The 25,872-nt window shown below is 39.2% G+C and overlaps 1 protein-coding gene and 1 long non-coding RNA gene across 3 annotated transcripts; one reads left to right on the top strand and one right to left on the bottom strand.

Moving 5' to 3' along the window:
* Positions 1-389: 389 nt before the first annotated feature.
* Positions 390-24,925, top strand: LOC128914012 (protein zyg-11 homolog B). 2 transcript variants are annotated; one of them, XM_054212525.1, is made up of 14 exons: positions 390-528; positions 8,257-8,422; positions 10,864-11,618; positions 14,236-14,376; positions 15,621-15,797; positions 15,973-16,037; positions 16,666-16,765; positions 16,847-16,897; positions 18,469-18,630; positions 18,738-18,785; positions 19,384-19,581; positions 19,674-19,726; positions 20,375-20,472; positions 22,906-24,925. In XM_054212525.1, exons 2-14 carry the CDS (start codon positions 8,371-8,373, stop codon positions 23,094-23,096), a joined length of 2,091 nt encoding a protein of 696 aa, XP_054068500.1. In that variant the 5' UTR covers positions 390-528; positions 8,257-8,370; the 3' UTR covers positions 23,097-24,925. The 2 variants fall into 2 exon arrangements, with proteins under 2 accessions (XP_054068500.1, XP_054068499.1); XM_054212524.1 differs by lacking the exon at positions 390-528 and adding an exon at positions 1,600-1,748.
* On the bottom strand, positions 14,212-22,912 carry LOC128914018 (uncharacterized). The gene is made up of 3 exons (XR_008468152.1): positions 22,683-22,912; positions 18,712-18,782; positions 14,212-18,125 (listed from the first exon to the last, which is right to left on the bottom strand). It is a non-coding gene; the product is annotated as an uncharacterized LOC128914018 (long non-coding RNA).
* Positions 24,926-25,872: the final 947 nt, after the last annotated feature.

Consider the following 25,872-nt stretch of genomic DNA (forward strand, 5'->3'; position numbering starts at 1 on the left):
CATGTCTGTAAGAAAGCAGGGAAGAAGATAAAGGTAGTCTGGCCCCTGCTGACTGCTATCTGAGAATTTTTGTGTCGAGTCCTCTGTTCTGGAGAAGGCCTTTGGGAGATGAACTGCTTTACTACCAGCAATATTGTTTCTCTGAAAATCCAGCTTTGAAAAATTTCAGTTTGCACAGGCTCCGTGGAAACTCTTTGAGTTTGTCAGTTTAAATCCCCAAAGAGCCTGTTGTTGCTGTGATTTTGTCTTCGCAGTATCTGACACCGACATTGAGTCAGTGACAACCCTACGGCCCCCTCCACACCAGGAGAGAAGGTTTCCTCCCTGCTGTGGGTCTGGAGTGCAGCGGGGCTGGCCAAGAACACGCACCCAGGGCAGGGGATCTGTCTGTCGCTTCAGAGCTTTCACCGTCTGTGCCCAGACAGGAGGAAGGAAGAGAGTTCCCATCATAAACCTGGATGGAATGAGGAAAAAGAAGGCAAAGACAAGACATCTGGTGATCTCAGATTGGAGTGAGTTTGTTAATAGGTATGGAAATATCTTAATAAAAATATGGAAATTTGTTAATAGGTATTGGGAGCCTGGAAGCTCCCAAAGACATTAGGAGGTGGAAGAAATGTGTAATGGGCTAAGAAGTACTAGCCCCTCACTAATCTAAGCTAATGTCTATGTCCATAATTATATAATACAAAATATAAATTATTTCTTCTAAACAGATTAGATTTTTAAGTGGTTAAATTCAGAACACGAGGACTTTGGATTCTGTTCTTGTCAGATCCTGAGCACGTCATTTATTTTCCCTATATCAACATCCTCATCTAAAGAATTGGGACTATAACTGACCTTTGTTATGTAGTCCCTAAACAGGCAAAACTGTGTTTGATAATATTTGTAGAATATTTTGTCATCTCGCAATGACAGAAACATAAATTATTTTAGCAATTGTTCCTTAATGTTTGTGTTTTGCAGGTTTGCAAACAACTATTATTCAAAGCTGCTGTATGTAGAACTGTCAATTCTTTAAAAGGTTTAACAGTAAGCTCTTTATAGTTTCGTTTTACTTGGACAAAGTAATTGTATCATTCTTTCCTTTGTATCCTGAAACAAAAAATAACCATGTCCTCTTTACCAACAATACATTATAGCACGTATTTGTTGGGAGACAGGTTTTCATCGCTACTGCTGTATTATTTTGTATAAAAGCTTATGGCAAAGCTCCTCCCCAACGTCGAAGCAGGTGGCAAAGCCTATTGTACCGCAGATTATTATTTGTATTACCAGAATAAACTCGTTTGGGCAGGAAACATTTAAAGTTCAGAGGTTGATCTGTGAGCGACAAGCATAAAGCTGACGTTGAACTCCTGCTTTTGAGAGGTTACCCAAAGACAAGGAGCTGCCACAGAGCTGCTGCAGTCCTCAGCGGCCTTCGCGGGCTCCCAAATGAAAGCAAAGTAGGCGTCAGGGAAGGTCTCGCACACCTTGTTGAGTCACAGACCCTTCTCCAGACGCTTTACGTCCTTAAACCTGGATTTTAAGATTCCCACTCACCCGGGGAGCCGGCAGCCTGTGCCTGGCGCGGCGCCTTTTAGAGGGAGGCGGGCCCGGCGGCGCTTCCCGGCCGGCTGAGGCAGATTCACTTCCAGGTCAGGGGTTAAAAAACTGAGGGAAGGGAAAAAAAAAAAGAAAAGGAGCTAAGCTGCGGGACCCGGCTGGCTGGGCGCTCGCCTCCGGCAGCCAGCGCCGCGATGGTGAGTGAGCGCCGCGGGCCGGGGAGGCGCTGAAGGGGACGGGTGGGGGTGCGTGTGCGGGCTGCCCCCGCGGGCTGCCCCCGCCGCGGGGTGCGGGAGCCCGGCGGGGGGGAGCTGAGGTGAACCGCCGCCGCCCCGGGGGAAGGGGCCGTTATGGCGGCTGCCGCGCGTCCGGGCAGGTGAGGCCGTTGGGCGCGAGACGGGCGCTGGGCGCGCGCATCTCCCCCCACCCTCAGGCAGCCGCTGAGAGGCAAAGCCGGGAGCGCCCCGGCGGGGCGGCGGTGGTGGGTCCGTCCCCTCACGTACCCCCGAGGCGGCCCGGCAGCCCTCGCTGTTGTGTAACCGCTCCCCGTGATAGAAAAAGGCGATGGAGACCCGACTGAGGGGAGGTTCAAGCTAGGGTCGGGTTGGGGGGGGGGGGCAGCGGCAGCCCTGCCCGGTGCGCCCCCGCATCTTCACAGCGCTGCGAGGGTGATGGCCGGCCCGCCTTCGCCGCCGCTGTTCGGCTCCTCTTACGGCAGCTTGTGGGGCCGGGGACCGTCTTCCTGCCGCAGGGGAGCCGGGGGCAGCCCGGCGGGCAGAGCTCCTCCGCCGGCCGGCGTGAAGGGCAGGGCAGGACGGGACAGCCGTCCCTGCCTCCCCTCCTCGCCCCAGCCTGGGTGCAGTCCAAGCCTCAAACAGCACTTTTCCCACTGGGGCTTGTTGTGTCCAGGGGCTGTCTGGAAAAAAGCCGTGCCACCGAAAGCACGGGTTGTGTGGTATGTGCGGTACGTGGGCCTTGCTGATGTGTGCAATGTGGAGCAGCGTGCTCTTAGGGCACCCAGCCGGCCAAAAGTGGCGGCGGAGAAACAGCCTTGCCCTGCTTAAAAGACAGGCCTGAGAGAACAACATATGGGTGCTGTTTTGATTGCTCCTCTGAGAGATGAGTGTGCATATTTGCCTTTACAGCATTTGCAGGAACTTCCTGGGTTATCTAGTCTCATCCCTTGTTATTAAAAGCCTAATTTTATTTAACCCCCTAATCAGGTTTTTTTTATCTTTATTTTAAAAGTAGGAACTTTTTGCGCCTGCTGTTCTATTCAGTGGACTGGGGTAGAACGTAATTGTTTGATGTTTTGGAGATATGTACTGACATCTAAATTTATGGCAAAAATTCTAATTCATGGCATTTCTGTGCACATTTGTTGCTGTGCTGGCACTGTTCTTCACCTTAATAGCTTTTTTCCTTGTATAGTTTTTATTCACTGTGCTGTATTTATAGGCAGCGTTCATATCTCTTACCTTTTGATTGGCTAGGCTAAGAAAAGCTGGTTTTGTTTCCTATTCCCAATGTGCTTTTTGCCCCAGAGCATTCTAGTAGCTGTTAATGTTCAAGCTGAAGTGGTACAGGTACCTCTTAACATAAATAGCCCCATGAGATCTCCGAGTGTCTTGAAAATTACATAATACTTCCTTATTTTTGCTTGATGCTTCTCCCGATACCTTCTTTGGCTGCCTCACGTTGTTTTCTTGTGGTTAAGCAAACCATTCAGGTTCTTCTCTCCAGTCATTTCTAATTGATGAACTCATATCTGAAGTTCTTGGTATTAATCTTGAAATACATGGCCTCACTATGTCATTTTAATGTGGCGCTATTTAATTTTAGACCTCTCGTGATCTCTGCCAACCTTGTATCGCTTTAATCAGTATGTTCCGACTTCTTGTGGCAGAATAGTTAATGTTAAATTTGAGTTTTGAACATAATGTTTCCTTGAGTCTGGTTAATAAATTGCCTACATCTGTTTTATTTCATTTAATTTAAGCAGGATAATCATAAAGTTTCTTAATAATGTATATCACAGAACTGTTTATTTCTTACTGCCTTTCCTTTATTGGTGTTCAGAAGAATTTTGATGACCATTACTTGAGTTGCTATTTCTTGATGGTTTTAAGAATGTTCGTTTTAAGAAAGTAAGTAAAGTTTTGGGGCTGTGGAGAGGTAGAAAACAATTAGAAATACGGTATGTCCAACACCAAAGACCAAGGCTCTAAATTATCCCTTATTTCCTGCTAACTTTTTGAGAGAAATAGCTGCCACAACTGGAAGTCCCTTATCCTGTACCCCATCTCCTCCTTTGAGACTTTAGAGAGGAAAAAAAGCAGATGGGCCTGGCACAGAGAGACCTTACGCATTTGGATTTTGTCATACTGAGTCTGCAATAGGGTATAAAAATTAGGGAGAACATCAGAGAAGTGATTCTGTTAGAGCTGAAATTGGTATTTGACTTCCAATGTTTTATACTGGTTTATTGAGAGAGGAGGGGGAACCCCAAAAAGGTTTGATGGAAAAAAAGGTTTGATTTTTAAGGAATCTGGGACACACAGCCAGAAGGAACTGTATCTTTCAGGCTGGAGTTGGTAGTATCACAATACCTATAGTGAAAAAGACCCACACAGCAGTGAAATTTATTTTTTGTGCAAAGTTACGTTGCAGTTACTGATAGAAAACATTAGTTAAACCTGTATCTTTTTTTAGTTATTGTTGTATAAGCAGGTGGTTGCATGGTGATGCTTCCCCAAAGGAAGAGGATTTTGTTTTGATGCTCAACACTCAGCCAGTTAATCTAGGCATAGTGTCGCGTTTAAGATTATCTAACTTATTCCAGGTACTTTAATACGTCCCCTGGTCTTGAGTCTGGCTGAGATGGAGTTAATTTTCCTCATAGCAGCCCTCATAGTGCTGTGCTCTGTATTGGTAGCTAGAAAGGTGTTGGCAACACACCAGTGTTTGGCTTCTGCTGAGCAGTGCAGCATCAAGGCTGGCCCTCCAACATTGCCCCCTTACCAGCAGGCTGGGAGGTGGGCACGATCTCAGGAGGGGACATAGCCAGGACAGCTGAACCAAACTGACCAAAGGGATGTTCCATACCATATGACGTCTGATCAGTAAAAGCTAAGAGAAAAGCGGAGGAGGCATTATTACATCTTTAGTATGGCGTTTGTCTTCTTGGAGCAACCACTATGCGTGCTGTAGCCCTACTTCTCGGGAAGTGGCTGGACGTTTCCTGATGATGGGAAGTAGAGAACAAATCTTTTGTTTTCTTTTGCTTCCATGCACAGCTTTTGCTTTATGAATTGCCTTTATCTTGACCCATGGGTTTTTTTTCCATCTTTTCTCCCCCCTCCCCCCTTTCCCCCTCCTGCTGAGGAGGTGAGTGATAGACCAGCTCGGTGGGCACCTGGTGTCCAGCCAAGGTCAACCCACTACATCCCCTAAGCTCTTTTTTCTTTTTAACTGCATTTTGAAATATAGGTTAAACATATTCTAGCAATACTTAAAGTTGAATCAAGGTGTTCTTAAAATGTGGAGGATAGTTTTCTTTGTGAGAACCTTTCCAACTGCACTGGTGTGTGAGCTATAAGCGGAACTGGGTAACATCATGTTGAAGCAGGTATTGCATTTCAGTCCACTGGTGTATTGGATTACTGTTAGATGTCAGTAGCCATGCAGTTTATTCCCCCCTCACCCTCCCAGACACTTTTTTTGTTTGTTTGCCTTGGTTATATTAAGCACTTATAAAGTTATCTTTTTAAAAAGAATTAATGGAAACAAGCCTTGAAAAGGCCATCTAAATTAAATTATTCTACATTTGTTACTATTCCATAAGCTAGTTGATTTTAATGTGTCACATTACTCTTATATTAATATGTGTTTTAGCTAATGAAGACACCCAGACTTGCATCATGTAATACATAATTCAGTGTTTGGGGGAATTTATTTTTATTTTCTGGCCACTGAATGAATTTGACAGAATGAAAGAAACCATGAGGTTACATGGAAATATCAGATAGTTAAGATGGCTATGAAAGTCAAATATATGTAATGAAAGTTCTACTGAAATATTGCTGAATGATCTTTATTAAATGAAAAAAAAAAAAATCCCATGCTGTGGTTGACACACATTTACAGCATCTCAATAGAATATTACAGCCAGAAACTGAAATGAGCTGAAAACAAATGCCAGGTTTATTTTCAAGTTGACATTTGAAAGCATAGCTAGAGAGAGGAACCACTTAAATCGTAGCCTTGTAAGAGCTTAAATACAACCGAAGACTTTTACTATGAGGTCTTTAACTAGGCAGTATTCTTCTTAAGTAAAGATAAGTTGAGAAAAGGAATGCCGCTGGCTCACATAAAAGGTTTACAGGCTGTATTCAAGCTGTTCTATTTCAGTAGCAGACAGTCTAGGAAATTGTTTTTATGATGCTTGTCTAGGGACTTTATTAGATGTAGATAAAAATGTTTCACCTATCTGCCCAGGTTACCTCAGGAGCTTTCGTTAGGTGTGTTTCTTCAGCCTCGCAGCAAGTTGAAGAAACATTAAAAATGTCTCCTATAACTGGTATAAGTGGAGTTAATAAAAACGATATGGTGTTTTCCGCAAGTGTAATTGATCACTGCATGTAGATTTTGTTCCTTTATTGTATGGGCATGTCCTGTATGGACTTCTAAAGTGATTATTTAATACAAAAATTAAAACACTATCTCCAAATTGTAGATTGGGCAGTTAGAGGTACTGGTTGAAAAAATAGTTTTCTGAATCATATGCTAGCAGCCAATCTGCAAAGCTAAAAATTCTCATTGGAGTTTGTTCACTGACACATAAAAGTGTTTTAGCTTTTCTGGCAGAAATTATGGAACAGTGCCAGAAGGAGCGAAGACAGCCAGTGTTCCGTTTTTGTCACATTTAAACATTGAACTAGAAGCACAAGATCTAATGGGAGATGAGGATGTCTTTGCTTCAGTGGGAATAATTTTCATATGCCTTTGAGTAAGGATTCTGATTTTTATTTGAATTGGCAGCTGTCATATAAGTCCTGTGCATGTGTAGTCGTTTCAGGTTAAAAAGAAAATTTTCCCCTTTCTTTCAAAAAATGTACTATTTTAAAATAATTAGTTGTTTTTATTCTCTTTAGAAGTATTTCAGGCATTGTTGCACACTATAAAGAAACAAAAGACGTTAACAGTTCCAAATTCTGTCCTTCCTTTTCATATCAGCTTAAGACTGAAAGCAGCCAAAATTGCTGTTTTCTGGTAATGTGAGCATGTCACATCACAAAATAACTCCTGCTTCTTCAACAATAAAATGTAGTAATCAAGCTTTAAAAAAAATATATATATAATAAAATTAAGCACCTAGAGAAATCAAGTCAAAGGAGTTGAAAGTTACATGTCAAAAGCTGCTGAAAGAGCTTGTATTTGAATAATTTGGAGCCTCTTGTTCCCAAACCTGTACTTAAGTCTTCAAGAGCTATTAAACTGCAGTCTCTCATGGTTGTCAATACATGATTCATTAAAGATAAGCTCCATTCCATCTTTGCCCTAATGTGGTACCTCCCAATCTTCAAACATATGCACCTTATTTCGGAAGACTTATTTCTGTCATTTTCTTTATATTTCTTCTACATAACCTTTTATATGTTTCTGTACTTCTGTGATGAGCGTATTAGGCAAATGAAGCAACAGGAGAGACGTTAAATGAGCTAGGTAAGAAAGGTGACATTATCCAGAACTTTCAGTATAAAAGGCAAGCTACAGTTTTTCCCTACAGATGAGATCTGGCAACAGTTGATGCTGTTATTTTCAAAGTTGTCTGGGGGAGTATGTACCAGTCACTCAGCCTTCTTTTGTGTAGGGCTGGGGATGATTCACAGTGCTGCAAGTCATTCTTTATGTTGATTAATCTGTGTGACTGAAAACAGTAGGCTATTATTAGATGTGGAATAAAAAAACCTTTGAGATTTTCGTATATCAATGTGCAGTCTCAGAACTCTGAAGGAAAAGTTCAGGTTTATTTTCTGCCTTGTCCTTTGGACCTAGGATTTCCAGGTGCTTAGCATAAAAAGGAGAAAATTGGTATCTATAATCAGAAGGAATACTGTAATAGTTGTTACTTTATTCCTGCACAAAATTTGGAATTAAAATAGTTTTTTCAGTTTCCTTTTTTGATCTGAAGCTCTAGCTGCCTTTTCAGTGTCAAAAATTGCTCCTAACAACATGTGAAATTTAGCTGTGTTTCTAATGCAAGTTGGTAGTAGACTTCTAATGTGGGTTGACTTAAATGAAGGATTAAAAGAAATAGTTTAAATCAAGAAGCAAAATTTGATTTAAAAATCTTCTTTCAGTCTGTCTTGATTGATTAATCCTCAGTAGACTCCATAAATTCAAATGATCTTATTGGCAATTACTTTTCTTCCTCTGTGAACGCAAGCAGACAACAACAGACCAGACTGGATGTGGTTCTGGGGGAGGAGGCTGCCCATTGCCAGTCATTGATTGTGTGACCTGACTCTGCATGGCTCTAAGGGAGACGTCTCCTTTTGTAATATTAGCCTGTTCCAATGAGAATCAAACTAAAAAAAAAAGAATGATTTGCCTAAAAACAACATTATAGAGTAATGGAAGATTCATAGTCAGAGAATGATTTGACTAAATCTCCTTTATTTCATTGTGTTTTGCTTATGACAGGAGGAAGCTTCTCCTTATTCTTTACTTGATATATGTTTGAATTTCCTGACTGCCAACCTAGAGAAGTTTTGCACAGAAAGGCAAGATGGAACACTATGCTTGCAGGAGCCAGGAATGTTTCCTCAAGAAGTGGCGGATCGATTGCTGCAGACGATGGCATTTCATGGTAAAAACAATTATTTGTAGGACATCAGTGAAAATATTTTACTGGAATGTGACACTGCAGTTCTGGTGTATTTTCTAGTAGAATCTGCTGTTGCAGCTGTTAAAACTGTGTCCTTATTTTCTTAATAGAGAATTCCTGTTATTTTTGCTTTTCCACAGCTTCAGCTGAATGTTGCATTGCCCTATAGATACTTCTAAGTAGAAAGTCTTGGGTTTACGATTTTAATTTGCTGTTCCTTTAAGTGAACATTCTTTAATAGATCTTCTTTTGATCACTTAAATAAAAAAAGATTTATTTGATTCTACTCCTTCTAGCAGCACTCAAATATTTCAGTATCTCTTGCAGATCAGTTGATTTAATTTTCTTTACTGTGTGTTCTTGTGATTAAATTAGGAAGTAATCTTGTGATTTTAATTATAATAGTTTCTCATATCTTTTAGCACTTTTCTTGAAGTGGAATTATTCGCTCGAAAGCGGTCACTTTCAAGAGCGGTATAAACATCTGTGGAAACCACATTGTGGTATTATGTTTTACGTATTGGTCTATCATGTTTGCTGTCAGCACATCTTTGAGGAGAGGGCTGCCCTCTGGTTTGCTTGCATTAAGCATGACAAAGGAAAATGTTGTGTCAATAAAAGGTTCTTAGTATGAAAAGAGTGAATATATGGATTACCCTAGAGAAGAGGCAGGAGACCCATTCATGGAGATCCTGGAGACTTAAGAGATGAGACATGACACTAGAAAAATAACTATAAACAGACCAAGTGCCCAAGGTGCGGATTTGATTGGGTCTTACTGTGCAAATACTGGTGCTCTAGTTTTCTCAAGTTCTAGTCTTCTCCAGTTGTTCTAGTCAGATATAACAGAAGGAATGCTTCTAAAAAAAGGCAAACTCAAAAAAACTTTTCATCTTCAACATACATTACTTTCTAATAAGTAATTATTTAGAGTAATACCAAGAAATCAGATTCAATGAAACCGAATGACCGGATACTTATTACCAGTGCTAGTAGTGATGAAGGCAGTTCCAGGCGCCGAAACATCACAAACACTGTGTTGGTGTGCAGGACGAAAGTGCATGCCAGATAAACAGGGTGTGGCTAAGGTAGGCCAGTGAGAGAGCCTGACTCGATCCTTAAATGGAAAGATGAGGAAAAATCAAGTGGTAATTTAGCAGTGCTTTAACCAAATTATCATTATTTATTGCATTTGGTTTTTCTGCTGAGTGCCAATTGTTTCACCCCATATTTTTGCGTTCCCTGCAAAAGAGGAATGCCCTGACTACTTGGTCAGAAATGCCTAAACTCTTTGCTCTTTAGAAAGCTCTGCAAATCTTAATATTAATTTGACTTCATCACAGAAGCAATTACTAGCTCGTGACTTAAATTCAAACTGTAGGGGCAATGATGTTTTTATTCAAATATATTACATTTTCAGTTTCTTTTCTATGTTCAGTATGCTTGAAGAAAGGAGATAAAAAACAGGAGCGTTGAGATTTATAACCCTCTAGAGTGAAACTGGAAGGGCATGTTCTTCCTACTCCCGTTGTGTGCGTGCTTGTGCCACCATACCCTTCTCATATGGCATTCTATAAAGCAGTAATGCTTCTGTTGATAAGATACAAATAAGACATCTTGGTGTTTTCAATGCATTTTGGATAATCCTGTGCCTGGAACTAAATGTATTATTTCAGTTAGGGTGTTGCCAGTATGCTGCAAGAAAAGACTACTTATGCAGTCTTCTTGCTACAGAGATAAAAGATAATAATCTCAGACATGATTGTTGTATTTCCTTTTTTCATTGCTGTCTTTCTCGCCTTCCCACCCTTTCCTTGTCCTCCTCTTTCTCCTCTTTGAATCACTTCTTAGGTTTCTTTCTCACATTCAGCTTGTTTCTGAGCAACACTCCTACCCTCTTCAGGAGGGATATATAGAAGAACTTAATTAGCTTAGTTCAGTGTATTGATCCTAGTTATGAATTCAATCAAATGCTAAATTTTTCAATTGAGTTAAAGCAAGATGAGAATTGGTCATTGATTGCTGGTACTATCTTGAAGTTAATGGAACTGTGACGGTGGAAGAGTAACTTCCAGAAACTTTGAAGTTCTGTTTTTTAGCACAGTTCTAACCAGTTCAGTGAGAAAATGCAGACAGCAGTCTGAATGTTTCTGAATCATATCCATGTTTTATTTATTGCATGCTCCGTGTTCTGAACCAAATAGGTAATGTGCATATACTACATCTTAATTTATCTGTCCTATTATTAAACCTGTAATTTTCCAAAAGTGAGATTGTAATCTTAAAAGTGGAATCTCAAATATAAAATTTTGGGATCAGTGACATAATGATCCAAGACAAATTACTTGGCAATTAATTATCTTTGTTAACACTTAGTACCCTTTGGATTACTGGCGTCAAACACTAATGCTGTTTTCCAACAGGGCTTCTGAATGATGGAACTGTGGGCATTTTCCGAGGAAACCAGATGCGTTTGAAACGAGCTTGTATCCGGAAAGCGAAAATCTCTGCTGTGGCTTTCCGGAAAGCATTCTGCCATCACAAGCTGGTAGAACTGGATGCTACTGGGGTGAATGCAGATATAACAATCACAGACATTATAAGTGGACTTGGCAGCAATAAATGGATCCAACAAAATCTGCAATGCCTTGTGCTGAACTCGTTAACTCTTTCTTTGGAAGACCCGTATGAGAGGTGCTTCAGCCAGTTGTCTGGGCTTCGTGCATTGAGTATTACCAATGTTCTGTTCTACAACGAGGACTTGGCAGATGTTGCTTCACTTCCCAGATTAGAAAGTCTGGATATATCAAACACCTCTGTCACTGACATAACAGCACTCCTCACTTGCAAAGACCGACTCAAGTCTTTGACCATGCACCACCTGAAATGCTTGAAAATGACCACAACCCAGATTCTGGATGTTATAAGAGAACTAAAATATCTAAATCACCTTGATATTTCAGATGACAAACAGTTCACATCAGACATTGCACTTCGTTTACTGGAACAGAAAGATATCTTGCCTAACCTTGTGTCTCTAGACATTTCTGGAAGAAAACATGTTACGGATAAAGCTGTAGAAGCATTTATTCAGCAGCGGCCCACGATGCAGTTTGTAGGACTGCTAGCTACTGATGCCGGCTACTCGGAATTCCTAACAGGAGAAGGAAACCTAAAGGTTAAGTGGGGGAATTAATTTTACTGAAAAATTACAGTGTGCAGGGAAAATATAACTAATCATTTGTAACAAATGTATGCGGGTGTTTCAGAAGGAGGCTGTAGGTTCATTTTTTTAATGGTTAATTGTAATTACTGACTTTATGTCAAATTCGTACTTAATTCTGGCACAGAACCTGTGAAATTTACATAATGCCATTGTAAGAAGCATCTATTTTCTCTGCCTTTTCAGTGAGCCTTAGATCCTGATTTAACGTATCAGATCTAATAGTGTTGAACTTTGTCTAGTCTGCAGTCATTTACTAGAGTAATATTCTCTGCTTTCCAGCACAGTACCTAGTGTAAGGCAACAACATCTAAGAGGTGGAGGTACAATTTGCATAAGCTTTGAGCAATTAATGATAACACAGCAGATACAATAAAACTTAGTAGCTGAGCTGCAGTTGTATTCCATCACCACTTCTACTTTCTATTACAATATTTCTACCCACCTTGCAATGTCTGGTTGTCATGAACATGTAATGTAAATTACTTAGCTCCTTAGGATGAGAAGATGTTCGCTGCAGTGCATTTATTTATCTTTTAGTGCCAGACAGCAAGACATCGTTCCATGTTCTGTAGAATATGCATGCGCTAACTGGAGGATGAGCCTATCCTGTCCCTGCTGCAAAGGGGTCAGAATTAAAGAAGAAAAAGAGATGTTTTAGACATGTCAGTTTCAGTGGTATATCATCTTTGACTCTTTGAGTTTTGTTTTCTACTGTGCCATGAGGATGATGGAAACTGCAGAGGGAATGAGGAAGACTTTGCATAATGTGTCCAGAGTTTGCATAATGTTTCCATCGTTTAGTCTGCCTCCTGTGCAAATTGAGTTTTGCATTTCAGTTTTAAAATTATAGGCAAGTGAGGTAACACAGCTACACAATTTTATAATTTTTTTTTTCCTGGAACTTTTGACAGTTGTTGATGGCCGAATCTCTTGAGTACTTAGTTGTCACCGCTAATAGTGATGTGTATGAATGTTGAAATGCATTGTTGGAGAAACCAAATTCCTGTTTGATGTATGGCATCAGGAAATTATACCTCATGATTGGTATAAAATAATTCAATATAAACGTTGCTATTTAGAATACATGCTTTATACAAGTGCCTGTGCTATGAAAAGGCAGGAAGGAAGAAGGTTCTAGTAATGTGAAAATTGTGAAAATCATGATGGACTTGCAGCAGTGTAATTAGTAAAAAGCAGTTTGCATTTCTTTCTTTCTTTTTTTTTTTTTTAAAGACATAGCTGTCAAGAAGAGACTGTAGACAGCAATTAGGTTTTTTTGGCTCCCCTCCTACCCACCCTTTTTTTTTTTTTGGTGACGTGAAATTCATTATTGGCTATACTGAAATATTCAGCTGCGTAGTCTAGATACTGCTAAATAATAAACAGGACGCAGCACTTGTGGAGACAGTAGAAGTCTCTCCATATTGCAGTCCTGTGAAATTTGATTATAGAAATTCTTGAAAGATTAAACACTAGGCAGACATTATAGTTGAGAACTTGAAGCCAAGTGGAAATTCTTCATAGAGTGTATAATTGGCTGCAAAATATGTCAGTAAATATGATTGCACTGTTCTAATCAGTAGAGAATATAAAACAAAATCCAAGATGGTATCAGTTCTCTCAAGGCTCTAATATATTCCTGATCTAGAAAATTTCAAATAATTTGGTTCTATACAGTACAGGATGCCCAGAATGTGACACTTCAATCTAGGAACATTTGCTTTCCCTTATGTGACACATTAAGTAGAACAAGTTCTGCATGCTTTCTAAGAATTTTAAAAAACGGTGATTGCAGCGATGATTCATTAAATAGCAGGACTGAGGAACAAACCATCTACAGTTATACAATTTACAGTTTTAAAGTAGATAAAATATTTAAATGGAAAATATAGCGGATTGGAAAGTAGAAAGATTTGCAGCTAGTTTCTGATTTAATATTCTGAACTTAAGCTCGTATTAGTCAACAGCTTGTAGTTTCTAATGTAGTCTTCACCTAACTCATTGTTTAGTTTTAACATGTATTTAAAGTCTGGTTTTAAGAATTACTTTGCAGAGAGCATGAGTTAGTCCTTTAATATGGTGCTGGAGAGCTATTGCTTTCCCATAGTTTATAGGAAATGTGATATAGACAAAGAATAGAAATCTTTTTTTATTGCCAGAGCTAGAACCCAAAGCCAAAAAATAACAGCCAAAATGCATCTTTATCAGTTTATCAGCTGCATTTGACAGAGCATTCAGTTACAAATAGTGCTTTTAGGCATTTGATGCATCATAAGCAGCTTTTGTTCGTTATGAAGTGCTACTTTTACTTAGTGGTTTCATACAGTTCTACTTAAAGACATGACTGAAGCCTAATTTTGGCTTATAATGTGGATTATTCTATATGAAGAATGTTTGAAGATTGTGTAGTTCTGGATTAATATGGTCAGATAAAGTAATCATTTGCTTACTGAAGGATTTGGCTAAAAGTATTACCACCTTTGAAACTGCAGCTTTGCACTTCTTAAGAACAAAATTTTTAAAGTAAAATGATGACATCTTGAACTAAAGCTTATTTCTTTATTCATAGGTGTCAGGAGAAGCAAATGAAACTCAGATTTCTGAAGCACTGAAGCGTTACAGTGAACGGGCCTTCTTTGTGAGAGAAGCACTCTTTCATTTATTTAGCCTGACACATGTAATGGAAAAAACAAAGCCTGAAATCTTAAAGGTAAAATAGTATAGTTTTGATGGCTGTCACGCATTGTTCCTTAAACTGAGCCCATCCCCTGAACCCCGGTATAAATTATTTTGTCAGCTTTTACATTTTTTGGTTGTGATTTTTAAGATTTAAATTTTAATGTTGGAGGAAAAAATTAACAACTATTTAAAGAATAGTGATGTAGAAGATGCCCTGTAGCATTTGATGTTAGGAAAAATGGATCTGGACTAACTTATAGTATCTAAATTTCGTAGCATCTAAATTAGTTTTTTCATGTAGTTTTGAGTATGTTATGAAATGTTCTTCAGATGCTGAATTCTGTCATTAGAACATATCTGTACTAGGTCAAATCAAACGTCTGTCTATTCCCCAAGTACAACAGTCCCTTCTGCTGATGCTAACAAAATAGTAATAGTAAGGAAGGCATTTGGTGATGTTTCTCTCCACTGTCACTTTCCAGTATGATAGCAAGTGATTAAATATCATCTGTGTTCTATATTGGGCTTTAACTTGGAAAATCCTAGAAACTTCCATCAGAAATTCATTCTAGGCATTGGCTTTCCATGTCTAGAACACCAGGAATGGTTTAATTTTTACTGTGATCATAAAAAGAGGCATCAGTAGGACAGATGATTTTTGTTTTTCCTATCCTCTTTGAAGTTAAACAAAGAACCTTTATTTTGTTGGCTTTAATATCAAAAAAACCTTGGCAATCGATAATCAACAAGAAAAACATTTTCTTGGGTGAGATCACAGTCAACATACATAGTCAAAAACATAATTCAGGAAGAAGGTGTAAAAAGTATATCCTGACCTAGCAGTTTAGGATGACATCTGAAATGACTAGTCGCCAAATAACAAGCCACTACATTACCATTATACTGCAGAAACTCTGTCCTACGTAATTAATCTCTGAAAGAGTTTGGTAATTTTTATCCCAGTGTGTAGTGCAAACCTTAAATCACTCTAGGATTCTCTTGCATTCCACGTAGCATCTCCTTTGAAAGGCTGCTGCAACCAGTGCAAAAGGACTTGGAAAAATACAAAGCTTGTCAGCTTTGAATCACTGAGCAGAAGGAAATGTTCTTCCTAAGAATTAAAATCACACTAGATGGATTTTTCACTTAAGTAAAAGGGAGTCAGAAATTGGGTGCTGTGAGTCATTGTTGTGGCCTCAAGCAACAGTGGATTACTCTTGGGGTGTGTGCGCAAACATGTAACGTACTAATGTGGGCAAAACTCTTGCATTTCAGCTTGTGGTTATTGGAATGAGAAATCACCCCCTGAACTTGCCCGTGCAGTTAGCAGCAAGTGCGTGTGTCTTTAACCTAACCAAGCAAGATTTAGCAGCGGGTATGCCAGTGCGGCTTCTGGCCGATGTCACTCACTTGCTCCTGAAGGCCATGGAACACTTCCCAAATCATCAACAGGTAAGACAAAATTTCTTTATTTTTTTGGAGGATTCCCTGGCTTGTGGATTTTACAAAAAGTTTCTCCACATCTCATGACCTCATGGAAATATGTTTAATGATTCAGGGCAAGAAAGTATTCTGAAATATATATATATATATGTCTGATGAAGTAATTCTTTTTTATTTCCCATAGCTGCAAAAGAATTGCCTTCTTTCACTATGTAGTGACAGAATCCTTCAGGATGTTCCATTTAACAGGCAAGTTTTGGATGTCTGTTAAAATGAGTTGTAGCATTGCAGAATATTTTTCTTTGTCTGTTCTTTCAGAATGTTTGTTTCTGGTCTCAGTTTTGCTCAGTTTAAATCGTTCCAGTGTGCTGAATTTGTCTGGCCTGTGTTATTTTGGGCCTGTAATTCACAGTTGAATATAGGTCTGGAAAAAATCTTTGGTATACAGGTATTTTTTACTTCACCTGGATGGGTCTAGCACTAATTGCATGTAACAGAAGTCAGGATTTCTCTGTGGAACTGTGGGATTGCTTTTTGCAGAGGTTTCTGTACTTAAATGTTTTGCCCAAATGCTTTGAATTGTATTGGTCTGACGTTTCAGAAGATCGTGCCAAACTTTTCTTCCTTCTTTGGAAGCAATTCCTGTGCACTTTGATATATAATTAGAATTAAGAGACCCTAAGCAAACAGCTCAAAGCTGACTGAAGCTCATGAAATACCTGTAGTTTCACTGTGTATTTCTACTTTTTTTTGGTACGAGGCATACTTCTTCCAGTTTCTTTTGTCTTGCATGCATTTCTGTCTGATGTCTGTGTACGTTTTTATTTTAATAAGACTTATGGGACTTCTGAAAATGAGATTTATTTTTAACTTCCAGGTTTGAAGCAGCCAAACTTGTTATGCAGTGGCTGTGTAATCATGAAGATCAAAACATGCAAAGGATGGCAGTAGCCATAATTTCCATTCTTGCTGCAAAGGTACAAAATTTAAGCTTGGAGATGATAGGCTAATATTTCTAAAGTCTAAAAAAATGTTGATATGGTTTTATTTGTTTACAGCTTTCAACAGAGCAAACAGCTCAACTTGGTGCAGAGCTCTTCATTGTTAGGGTAAGTCACTTTCCTGATGGTCAAAAATACCACCCTCTTCAGTTACTTGTGCTAACAGTATTCCTAAAGATATAAAATAAACATAAGTAGATAGAATTCTAAGAACACATTAGCCTGTATTCATTTGAAAGTTCTTTAGAAGAAAAAAGCCTAGAGAATTTGTCAGAGATAATACTCAGAGACAGTTGCAATGGGATATATTATAGAATCATAGAATTGTTAGGGTTGGAAGGGGCCTTAAAGATCATCTAGTTCCAACCCCCTGCCATGGGCAGGGACACCTCCCACTAGATCAGGTTGCTCAGAGCCCCATCCAGCCTGGCCTTAAAAACTTCCAGGGATGGGGCAGCCACCACCTCTCTGGGCAACATGTTCCAGTGTCTCACCACCCTCATGGTGAAGAACTTCTTACTAAAGTCCAGTCTGAATCGCCCCGTCTCTAGTTTTAATCCATTCCCTCTAGTCCTACCATTACCCGACATCCTAAAAAGTCCCTCACCAGCTTTCTTGTAGGCCCCCTTAAGATACTGGTAGGCCACTATAAGGTCTCCTTGGAGCCTTCTTTTCTCCAGACTGAACAACCCCAACTCTCTCAGTCTGCCCTCATAGGAGAGGTGCTCCAGCCCTCTGACCATCCTCGTGGCCCTTCTCTGGACACATTCCAGCACGTCCATATCCTTCTTGTAGTAGGGGCTCCAGAACTGGACACGGTACTCCAGGTGGGGTCTCACGAGAGTGGAGTAGAGGGGGAGAATCACCTCCCTCGACCTGCTGGCCACACTTCTCCCGATGCAGCCCAGGATACGATCGGCTTTCTGGGCTGCAAGTGCACACTGACGGCTCATGTTGAGCCTCTCGTCCACCAGCACCCCCAAGTCCTTTTCTTTAGGGTTGCTCTCAAGCTAGTCACTGCCCAGCCTATATCGGTGCTTGGGATTGCCCCAACCCAGATGGAGGACCTTGTGCTTGGTCTTGTTGAACTTCATGAGGTTGGCATGGGCTCACCTCTCCAGCCTGTCAAGGTTCCTCTGGATGGCATCTTTTCCCTCTAGCGTGTCAGCCACCCCACACAGCTTGGTGTCGTCGGCAAACTTGCTGAGGGTGCACTCATATTATTGCATTAGTATAGATGAAAAGAAGCCAAAGTCAAAAAACCTGACACAATTAATACAAAGTAAAATAGCAAGACATCTCTTGATTTGAAATCCATTGTATAACGTGAAAGATGCTGAAAAAGAGAATATTTGAAGTAAATGGTTAGCGCTATCAATGCTCACGTGGGGTCCAGATTTCTGCGGGTGGCATTGTGCTATCTGTTGTAACACTACATGTGTAATTACGGTGAAAACGAAGGAATTCCTCTAGCAGGCAACCATGTTCAAAGGGGAGGCAAAAAGTTTAATAGCCATTTTATCTTGTATAGTTTGACCCTCAACATGTAGATCTTTACTCTGCGTATAAGTGATAGCTATGCATTACCCTAGTTGGTGCAGAAAGAAGCAGAGGAGCTAATACTTCTTTTTTTGTATATATGCAATCACAACTGGGATTTTTTGATTCCTTTTTTCCAGCAACTTCTACAAATCGTTAAACAGAAAACAAATCAGAATCTTGTAGATACTACCCTCAAGTTCACATTGAGTGCACTTTGGAACCTCACTGATGAATCTCCAACAACGTGTCGGCACTTCATTGAAAATCAAGGGCTAGAACTTTTCATGAGAGTCTTAGAGGTGAGGAATACAGTTTTGGCGGTGGATTATCATCGTAGGTTAATAATTAACATCGTTTCAATAGCAAGTATAAATGGTTACCTATACTTTGTTTCTCTTTTCCACAGTCTTTTCCATCTGAATCATCCATCCAACAGAAGGTTCTTGGACTTCTGGTAAGATTAACAAAAAAGAAAAAAAGCCTGACATATATACTTTTAAAAATTGATTTATTTTTTACCCCGTGTTAATCTGAAAACATGCCTAATAATCTTTATAGTATGCATTATTCACAATTGACATTGTTTTGCACTGTTTTACCAGTTCTCCAAAAGCACTAGTTATATTGAAATTGATAATTACAGTAAACAAAAAGAGCTTTTAAGAAAGGGCAGTCAGTGAGGCTTCAGATGAGTCCAAATGCAAAAAGTTGGTTGAAAATTGACAGGTGCATTGCTGAAGTTTACTGAAATTGAGTGTGTTTGAGAATGTTAAAACTAGCCTTTAATTTAGTGTAATCTGCATGCTAACGGCCTAAAATTACTTGTGAGAAAACCTGTTTGTTTTGAGGCAAATTGCTGCATTAGACTGAAAAAGTTTTCAAAAGCAGTAGTAGTATTTTGGCATCTGATGGTCAACTGGATATGTGAAGATCTCATCCTGGTGTTTATATATGTTTATTTGCAAAATGTAGTTCAAGTTTATATATTTATCTCCCTCATACTGTATTCTTTCTGTTGACATTTTCTCTTTTCCTTTTTTCCCCTTCTGCAGAATAACATAGCTGAAGTTAAAGAACTCCATTCTGAATTAATGTGGAAGGACTTTATAGACCACATCAGTAAATTACTGCACAGCGTGGAGGTGGAAGTTAGCTACTTTGCAGCAGGGATTATTGCTCATTTGATATCTCGAGGAGAGCAGGCCTGGACGTTAAGTCGCAGCCAGAGGACATCTCTCCTTGAACAGCTGGTACAGAAATGATGGTGAATTTTATCATACTCTTTTATATTTTTTCAATGTTTGTATTTAACAATGAGTGTTCTTGGTTCTGTATTTTGCAGCATTCTGCCATTTTGAATTGGCCAACCCCAGAATGTGAGATGGTGGCTTACAGGTAACCATTGTCTTGATTTAGACTTTGGAAAATAAACTGAACTAGATCTAAAACTTGTTCCCAAAGCGGAGTGAGCTGCTAAGTCAGACATAGTTTTGCCCAGTGGAAAATAATTTATTGGTTTAAAATATACAGCATGTTAATTTTTCTCTCTATGACCAAAGAAGGTTAGGGACTCCTGTGAAAGAAAAATGTAATGTTGTTCTGCCTGTTTTTCTATTAAAGGTATTCAGCTGCATGTTTAAAAGACGTGGGCACAAAGGTTAACCAGTAAGGTTATATTAGCTAGCACTAGGTTAGTACTATCTGTCCTAGATAAAGCAGCTTGAGGCCAAAAAGTACAATTGGATAATTACTGTCCATCTAATCCTTATAATTTTGACTGCCTACTCCTGTTTTTAAACAGTAGGAGGCATCCAAATGCTATGGTAAAAGCATACCACACAACCCCCGATATATATGATTTTTGCTAGTAATTGTCTTAAACATTAAAAGGCTCACCTACTGCATCTAAAACTCTAGCTTATCAAATGTCTCTCCTAGTTAAACCTGTAGCTGAATAAGTCGACAACACGTGATCTCTGAAGTAGTAATATCTTGTAGCAAAGTGAGTTGCTGATCATCTCCTCATTTTTTTTTTTTTAATAGGTCTTTCAATCCATTTTTTCCTCTACTTGGCTGTTTCATGACACCTGGTGTCCAATTATGGGCAGTGTGGGCCATGCAACATGTCTGCAGCAAAAATCGTATGTATTAAGATAAAATTACCTTTAAAATTTTTCTTTAGCATATTATTCACTAGCATGAAGCAGGACAATAAGAATTCCTAGAGTACGCGCTCCTAATCCTGTAGAGGAACTACATTTAGGCTTTGACTAAGTCGGTCGGGAAAACGGAGTAATAAAAGTTCTTTATATCCTTTTTATTTACTGGAATTTTACTGTTAAATGCACAGTATTCATTCCAAAATGTGGCCATGTGTTAAGAACAACTACATTTTTGGCTTGCACCGGTGTTTTTATTCAGATATTTAAATATTAATAATGGGCAACATATTTCTTTTAAACTAAGAACAATGATTTTAGCAGGTAGTTCTCTTACTATCAGAACAGAAGTTTTAGGTAATCCTCATCTCTAGTTGCCTTTCTGCAATAACTTGCTGTGATGTGGAGGTCAGTTTCTTAATCTGTCTTTCCTATCTGCAAAATGAGAACACCAACATCTTGTTTATAAAATGATTTGAGAGCATGTGATGAAATGCACAGGTGTTGGGAAAGGAAATAAATCCCCTGAGCATGCCTAAATGTAAGACTGGGCAAACCTTCCTGGCTTTTATTGCTTGCTTCTCTTTTTTTTTTTTTTGACATATATTTGTGTGATGTGAATCTGTGTATTGTCATTAACTTCTACCAGATATAAAGCAGCTTTACTCTAAGTATTAAAAGTATTTTCTGTGCCATTTTTTTCATCTTCTTGACAGCAGTATGTGCTTGTTTATCCTTGTCCTGTTTTCACCGTTTCTACAGTGAAAAGACACCTATTCAGGACCAAACAATGACATGGCATAATATATAATTGTACATAAAGTACTGTTTTCATGTTCTTTATAGAGTTTGTAACTGTAATGAGACACTGTTCCCAGGGTACACTGTCAGAACAGCCCTACTTCAACATGGGAAAGTCCTCAGAGTTGTTTTACTGGTCAGAATCTGGATAACAGCTTTTGATTAAGACCCTGTAATTCTGTGTTAATGAAATTAAAGCAAGCTCTCTCCCCCTCTTTGTGCCTCAGCCCTGTTAACTTAGTATAGTCCTATTTGTTCTATTTATTTTTAGTGTGTATTTTGTGCTGCCCTAACCTCTGGGCTTTCAACGTGCCACAGAGGTTTGTATTGACAGTGAGTAACTGCTCTGTAGAATAGAGAGGCTGGAAATACTTGGATGGTGTACTTGTGATTTGAGATCAAGACAGTATTCCTGAAGTTTAGTTCTGATGGTAGTTAGTGCCAGAAGCTTCTGGACAAAGTTGCAGAGAAACCAAATGTTTGGTAGCAAATGTAATAACCTACTCTGAGGGGAAAAATGTGTTTAATTCTGAAATATGGAGATTTATTTTGGGGGAAAAGCTAAAGCTTTTGATGCTTGGCGCTAAGAAGGCCTTTTGTCTTGGAGAGGAGATGCATTTTGACCTCCTCTTTTAGATGAGGGTGAAAAGTAGTCTGGAATTAATGGGATTGATTTTTCTTGGTGGTTTTTTTTTTTCCTCCTTTTGCTGTTTCTCTATATCATATCCACTCAATGAGCTCACAACTAAAATATTAGTAGCAGTGCAGTAAAGGTGATCCCCAGTGAAATGCTCGGTGTCAGCATTTAAACAACTGGTGTTGCTTCACTGCAATGAATGGTGAAATTGGGCACATCTGAGGTAATGCCCTCAGCATTGCATTACAGTCATCCTGACCTTTTTGTAACAACTTCTGAAGCTTGCGTGTCACATTAAACATAGGGCTCTCTTTATAAATGGTCCCTGCACATAACAACACTAGAGCTGATGTAGGTGTGCTTTCAACTCTTTAAAATTGATAATAAAATTATACTTTTCTTTCCACTTTTATCCCTGAAAAGGCATTCATACTGACTTAAAATTGACAGTGGCCTTTAACTAGTTGTATTTGGCAAACTGTTTTCAAAGCAACTAGTTCCTATTCACTCTACAAGCCTGTACAAATGATGTGATACATCTGATACCATTTTTGGTATGTGTTGTGTACTGAGGTTTTTGGTAAAGGTGATATTTTTACGTGGGTGCTCATAGATACTATAGCACTTTTGATTCCCATTTCTTAAAACTTATATATGTACACTTAAAATGCATAGAGGAAGCGGGGGGAGAGAGAGAATACTGTGCATATTACAAGGCACTTTTCAGTCAGCTAAGACGGACATGAAAACAGACCTGATGACAACTGGAGTCCTGTCCAAACAACTCTGTTGTTCTGTTGTCACTTGTTTAAGTACAAATGTCTACAATGTAGACACCTTGCGGAGTGTCCTAAATGCTGCCTGGTCTAGGAGACGAAAGTGAGTTTGAATCAGTGTTTACAGTATCTGCTATGTTTACCCTAGATACAGGGGTTTTTTTTGTTGTTTTTTAATTCCCTTTTTTAATCTTATTACAGCTGCCAGGTACTGCAGCATGTTAATTGAAGAAGGTGGTTTACAGCACTTATACAACATCAAGGAAAACGTCCAGACTGATCCACATGTCCAAAGGATTGCTATTGCCATCCTAGATAGTTTGGAAAAACATATTATGAGACATGGGAGACCACCTCCATGTAGAAAACAGCAGCAAAGTAAACCAAACTGAAAGCTTCAGGTATAGGAATGTAAAATATTGTCTCTGTAATAATCCTTTCTGATGTGTGTGTAGTTGGAGTAACTTGTAATACAGTGGTCACCATTAAAGTGATTTGCCGATAATTGTGGTACCCAGAACCATGTACGGTAACCTTTGGTGAATGTCAACTTTAATGGCAACCGCATATGCAACTTGTAAAGGGTCAGTGCTTGCGCTGGTCATACCTGTAGGATTGTTGCTGGCTACAGAGAGATGGGACTTGTACAGATCAATATGCACATCTGAAAAAAAAAAAAGACTACTTGTTTTGTGACTTCTGGGACAAAGTTATTACATACCTATGATTGCTGTTCATGACACTGTTTACCAGTTTGGTGTTTGAATAGAACTGTGTGTGGTTGTGAGATTCAACACTTTTACAGATTAAAACAAAAGTACATGCATGCAGGTTACAATGAGACTTGTAACTAAGGCGACCAAAAGGTCCGTTGTCTCATAACCCTTCTAAACACAAACAGGGTCTTCTGCTTCCTTTTCCTTTTGCCTACAAGCTGGGTTCTTTTGTTTTCCTTACGGCTAGAACAATGCCTTTTTGCAGTTCAGCTCTCCTGAGACCTCCCTAACCTCAGTAAGGTGGGGATCAGCATTGCGTCAGGGGAAGGGGAAACCTGCTCAAGTAAAGCAATAGAAATACGATTAAAAGGAGACACAATACTAAAAGGATGAACTAAGCTTGAGATTTTTAAACTTGATAACAAGAAGGGGGTTTTGTTGTTGTTTGACTGCTTTTGGTTGTGTGTGATATCTTTCTCTTGATCTTAGAATACTGATGGAGAAAGGAAAAGGCTCATTAGAGCAAAATACTGACTTGTCTTCATCATGAAGGGGATTGCATGTCTCAATAGGAGGCCCAGGATATTTGGTCACCTTATTTATAAGAGACTAATGATTGCTCTGTTGTTTTCTGTAAATATTCTGTCAGTATTGTGCAGTGAATTCTATTTCCAGATCATCACAGTGCAAAATATCACCCAATGTTCTATGTAAGCCCTGTGTCAATTGCATTGTTTTGTGGAGTGTGAAATTTTACATAAAGATGCGAACTGTAACAACTTCTTTCTTTCTTGGTTACCTGTGGGTTTCAAATGATATGTTGACTGAAACATATTGCACAGCATACAGATACCTGATAAAAATACAAGTGATGGAAGCAAACTGCATGTCTATTCAAATTCTGTTTAATTTCAGGTATTGTTTTTGTTTATCTGGTTAGGTGCCACATTTCCATGGCAACTGATTGATATTCAGAGGCTCTTCTGTAAATATATTGGTAACTAAGTTTAAAAAGAAAACTTATGTTTGGTAGCTTACTAGCAGGGATGGCTTCATGACTACCATATTTTACTATTTTTAACTCCTTCCCTCTCCCAACTCCCATCCTTTGAATAAAAACATCACCTCTAATCTTCAATAATCTAGTTATTGTATATTTCAGCAACTTCAAAAGGTACTGATCACATAATTTAATCAATGTTGTGTAATTGCTTTTCGTACAAAGGTATAATTTGGCTGGCATCATTTTCATGTGTGTATCTGGCTATATACAGTTTTCTTGATTCGGAAAGAAATTTAAATTGGTTGTAGCTTTGAATTATTAAGGTGGTTTAAAAAATGGAAAATGGCCTGCAAGCCTTTACCCACCACCTTTCTGAGATGTCTGCTATGGGACTTCTGCTTCCTGTTACATGAAACGGAACACAAAACTTGTCACAATTGGTGTTAACAGAATGAATATAAATCAATTGCTACAAGACTTTAAAATAAAGATGACAACTCTCCTTACAGTACTGGTTTTTCCTAATAACAGGAGCACTTACTGAAACGGGGGGGGGGGGGGGGAATAAATCTGCTACTCCTTGCAGCACAAAATGAATGTGATACTGGCATCAGTCCAGGTGGTGAGTATGTCACTTCATGAAGTTCTGCAACCAGCAGAGAGATTGCAAATGATTTTCCATACCCTTCTTGTTTTGTTCCCACATGCTTCAGGCAAACAAACAGTGAGCGGGATTCTTTTAAGCTGAAAAGTATGAATACCTACAAGCTATAAATCTACTGAACTTACTTGCATGTGCTGGTTACAGAAAGGTTCTCTTCACATTCCTGTGCAGCTTCGGGAGTTCCTGCCAGGGTAGAGTAATTCTGGAAGCAACTCTTAAAGTTGTATTTCACCTGTGGCATTTGGCGTCTCTTTTGTGAAGGCTGAAGATCCTGACTCAGCTTTACCTTTGCAGATCTTTACATAGGAAACTTGTATATGTATAAATCTGGAAAGGTTACCTCACCCATGGAATTGCTGGGTTAATTTTTGGCATAAGTGAAATTGGGGTTTGCTTTCAGGCTATTGGAGCATAAAGTGACACCCAGTTCCAATGTGGTAAGCCGCATTTTGCAACTGTATTTTGATAAAGTATTTACTAAAAATATATTTCTCTAACTATGTTAATTCACTTTTGCTTGAAAGCCCCAGTCTAGGGAAGTAAGAAGATGCAGAGCTAAATTGTGTGGCACATCTTAGTGCTGGAGAACCTCTAAGCAGAGGGAGGAAGAACCTTCAGATTCACCAGGCAACAGAGGAAAACAGGCGATGGGAGAGAGGTAACGTGCCTGAGGCATCTGGCAAAGACTGATACAGTGACCATACATATGTGCACATACAGGCCCTGCGTTTTCTCAAGCACAGATTACAAAGCAATGTAAGTTCAGGTGGCTGGAGTGATACCTC

The sequence above is a fragment of the Rissa tridactyla genome, chromosome 8, assembly GCF_028500815.1.
Source record: "Rissa tridactyla isolate bRisTri1 chromosome 8, bRisTri1.patW.cur.20221130, whole genome shotgun sequence".
NCBI classification, from domain to species: Eukaryota; Metazoa; Chordata; class Aves; order Charadriiformes; family Laridae; genus Rissa; species Rissa tridactyla.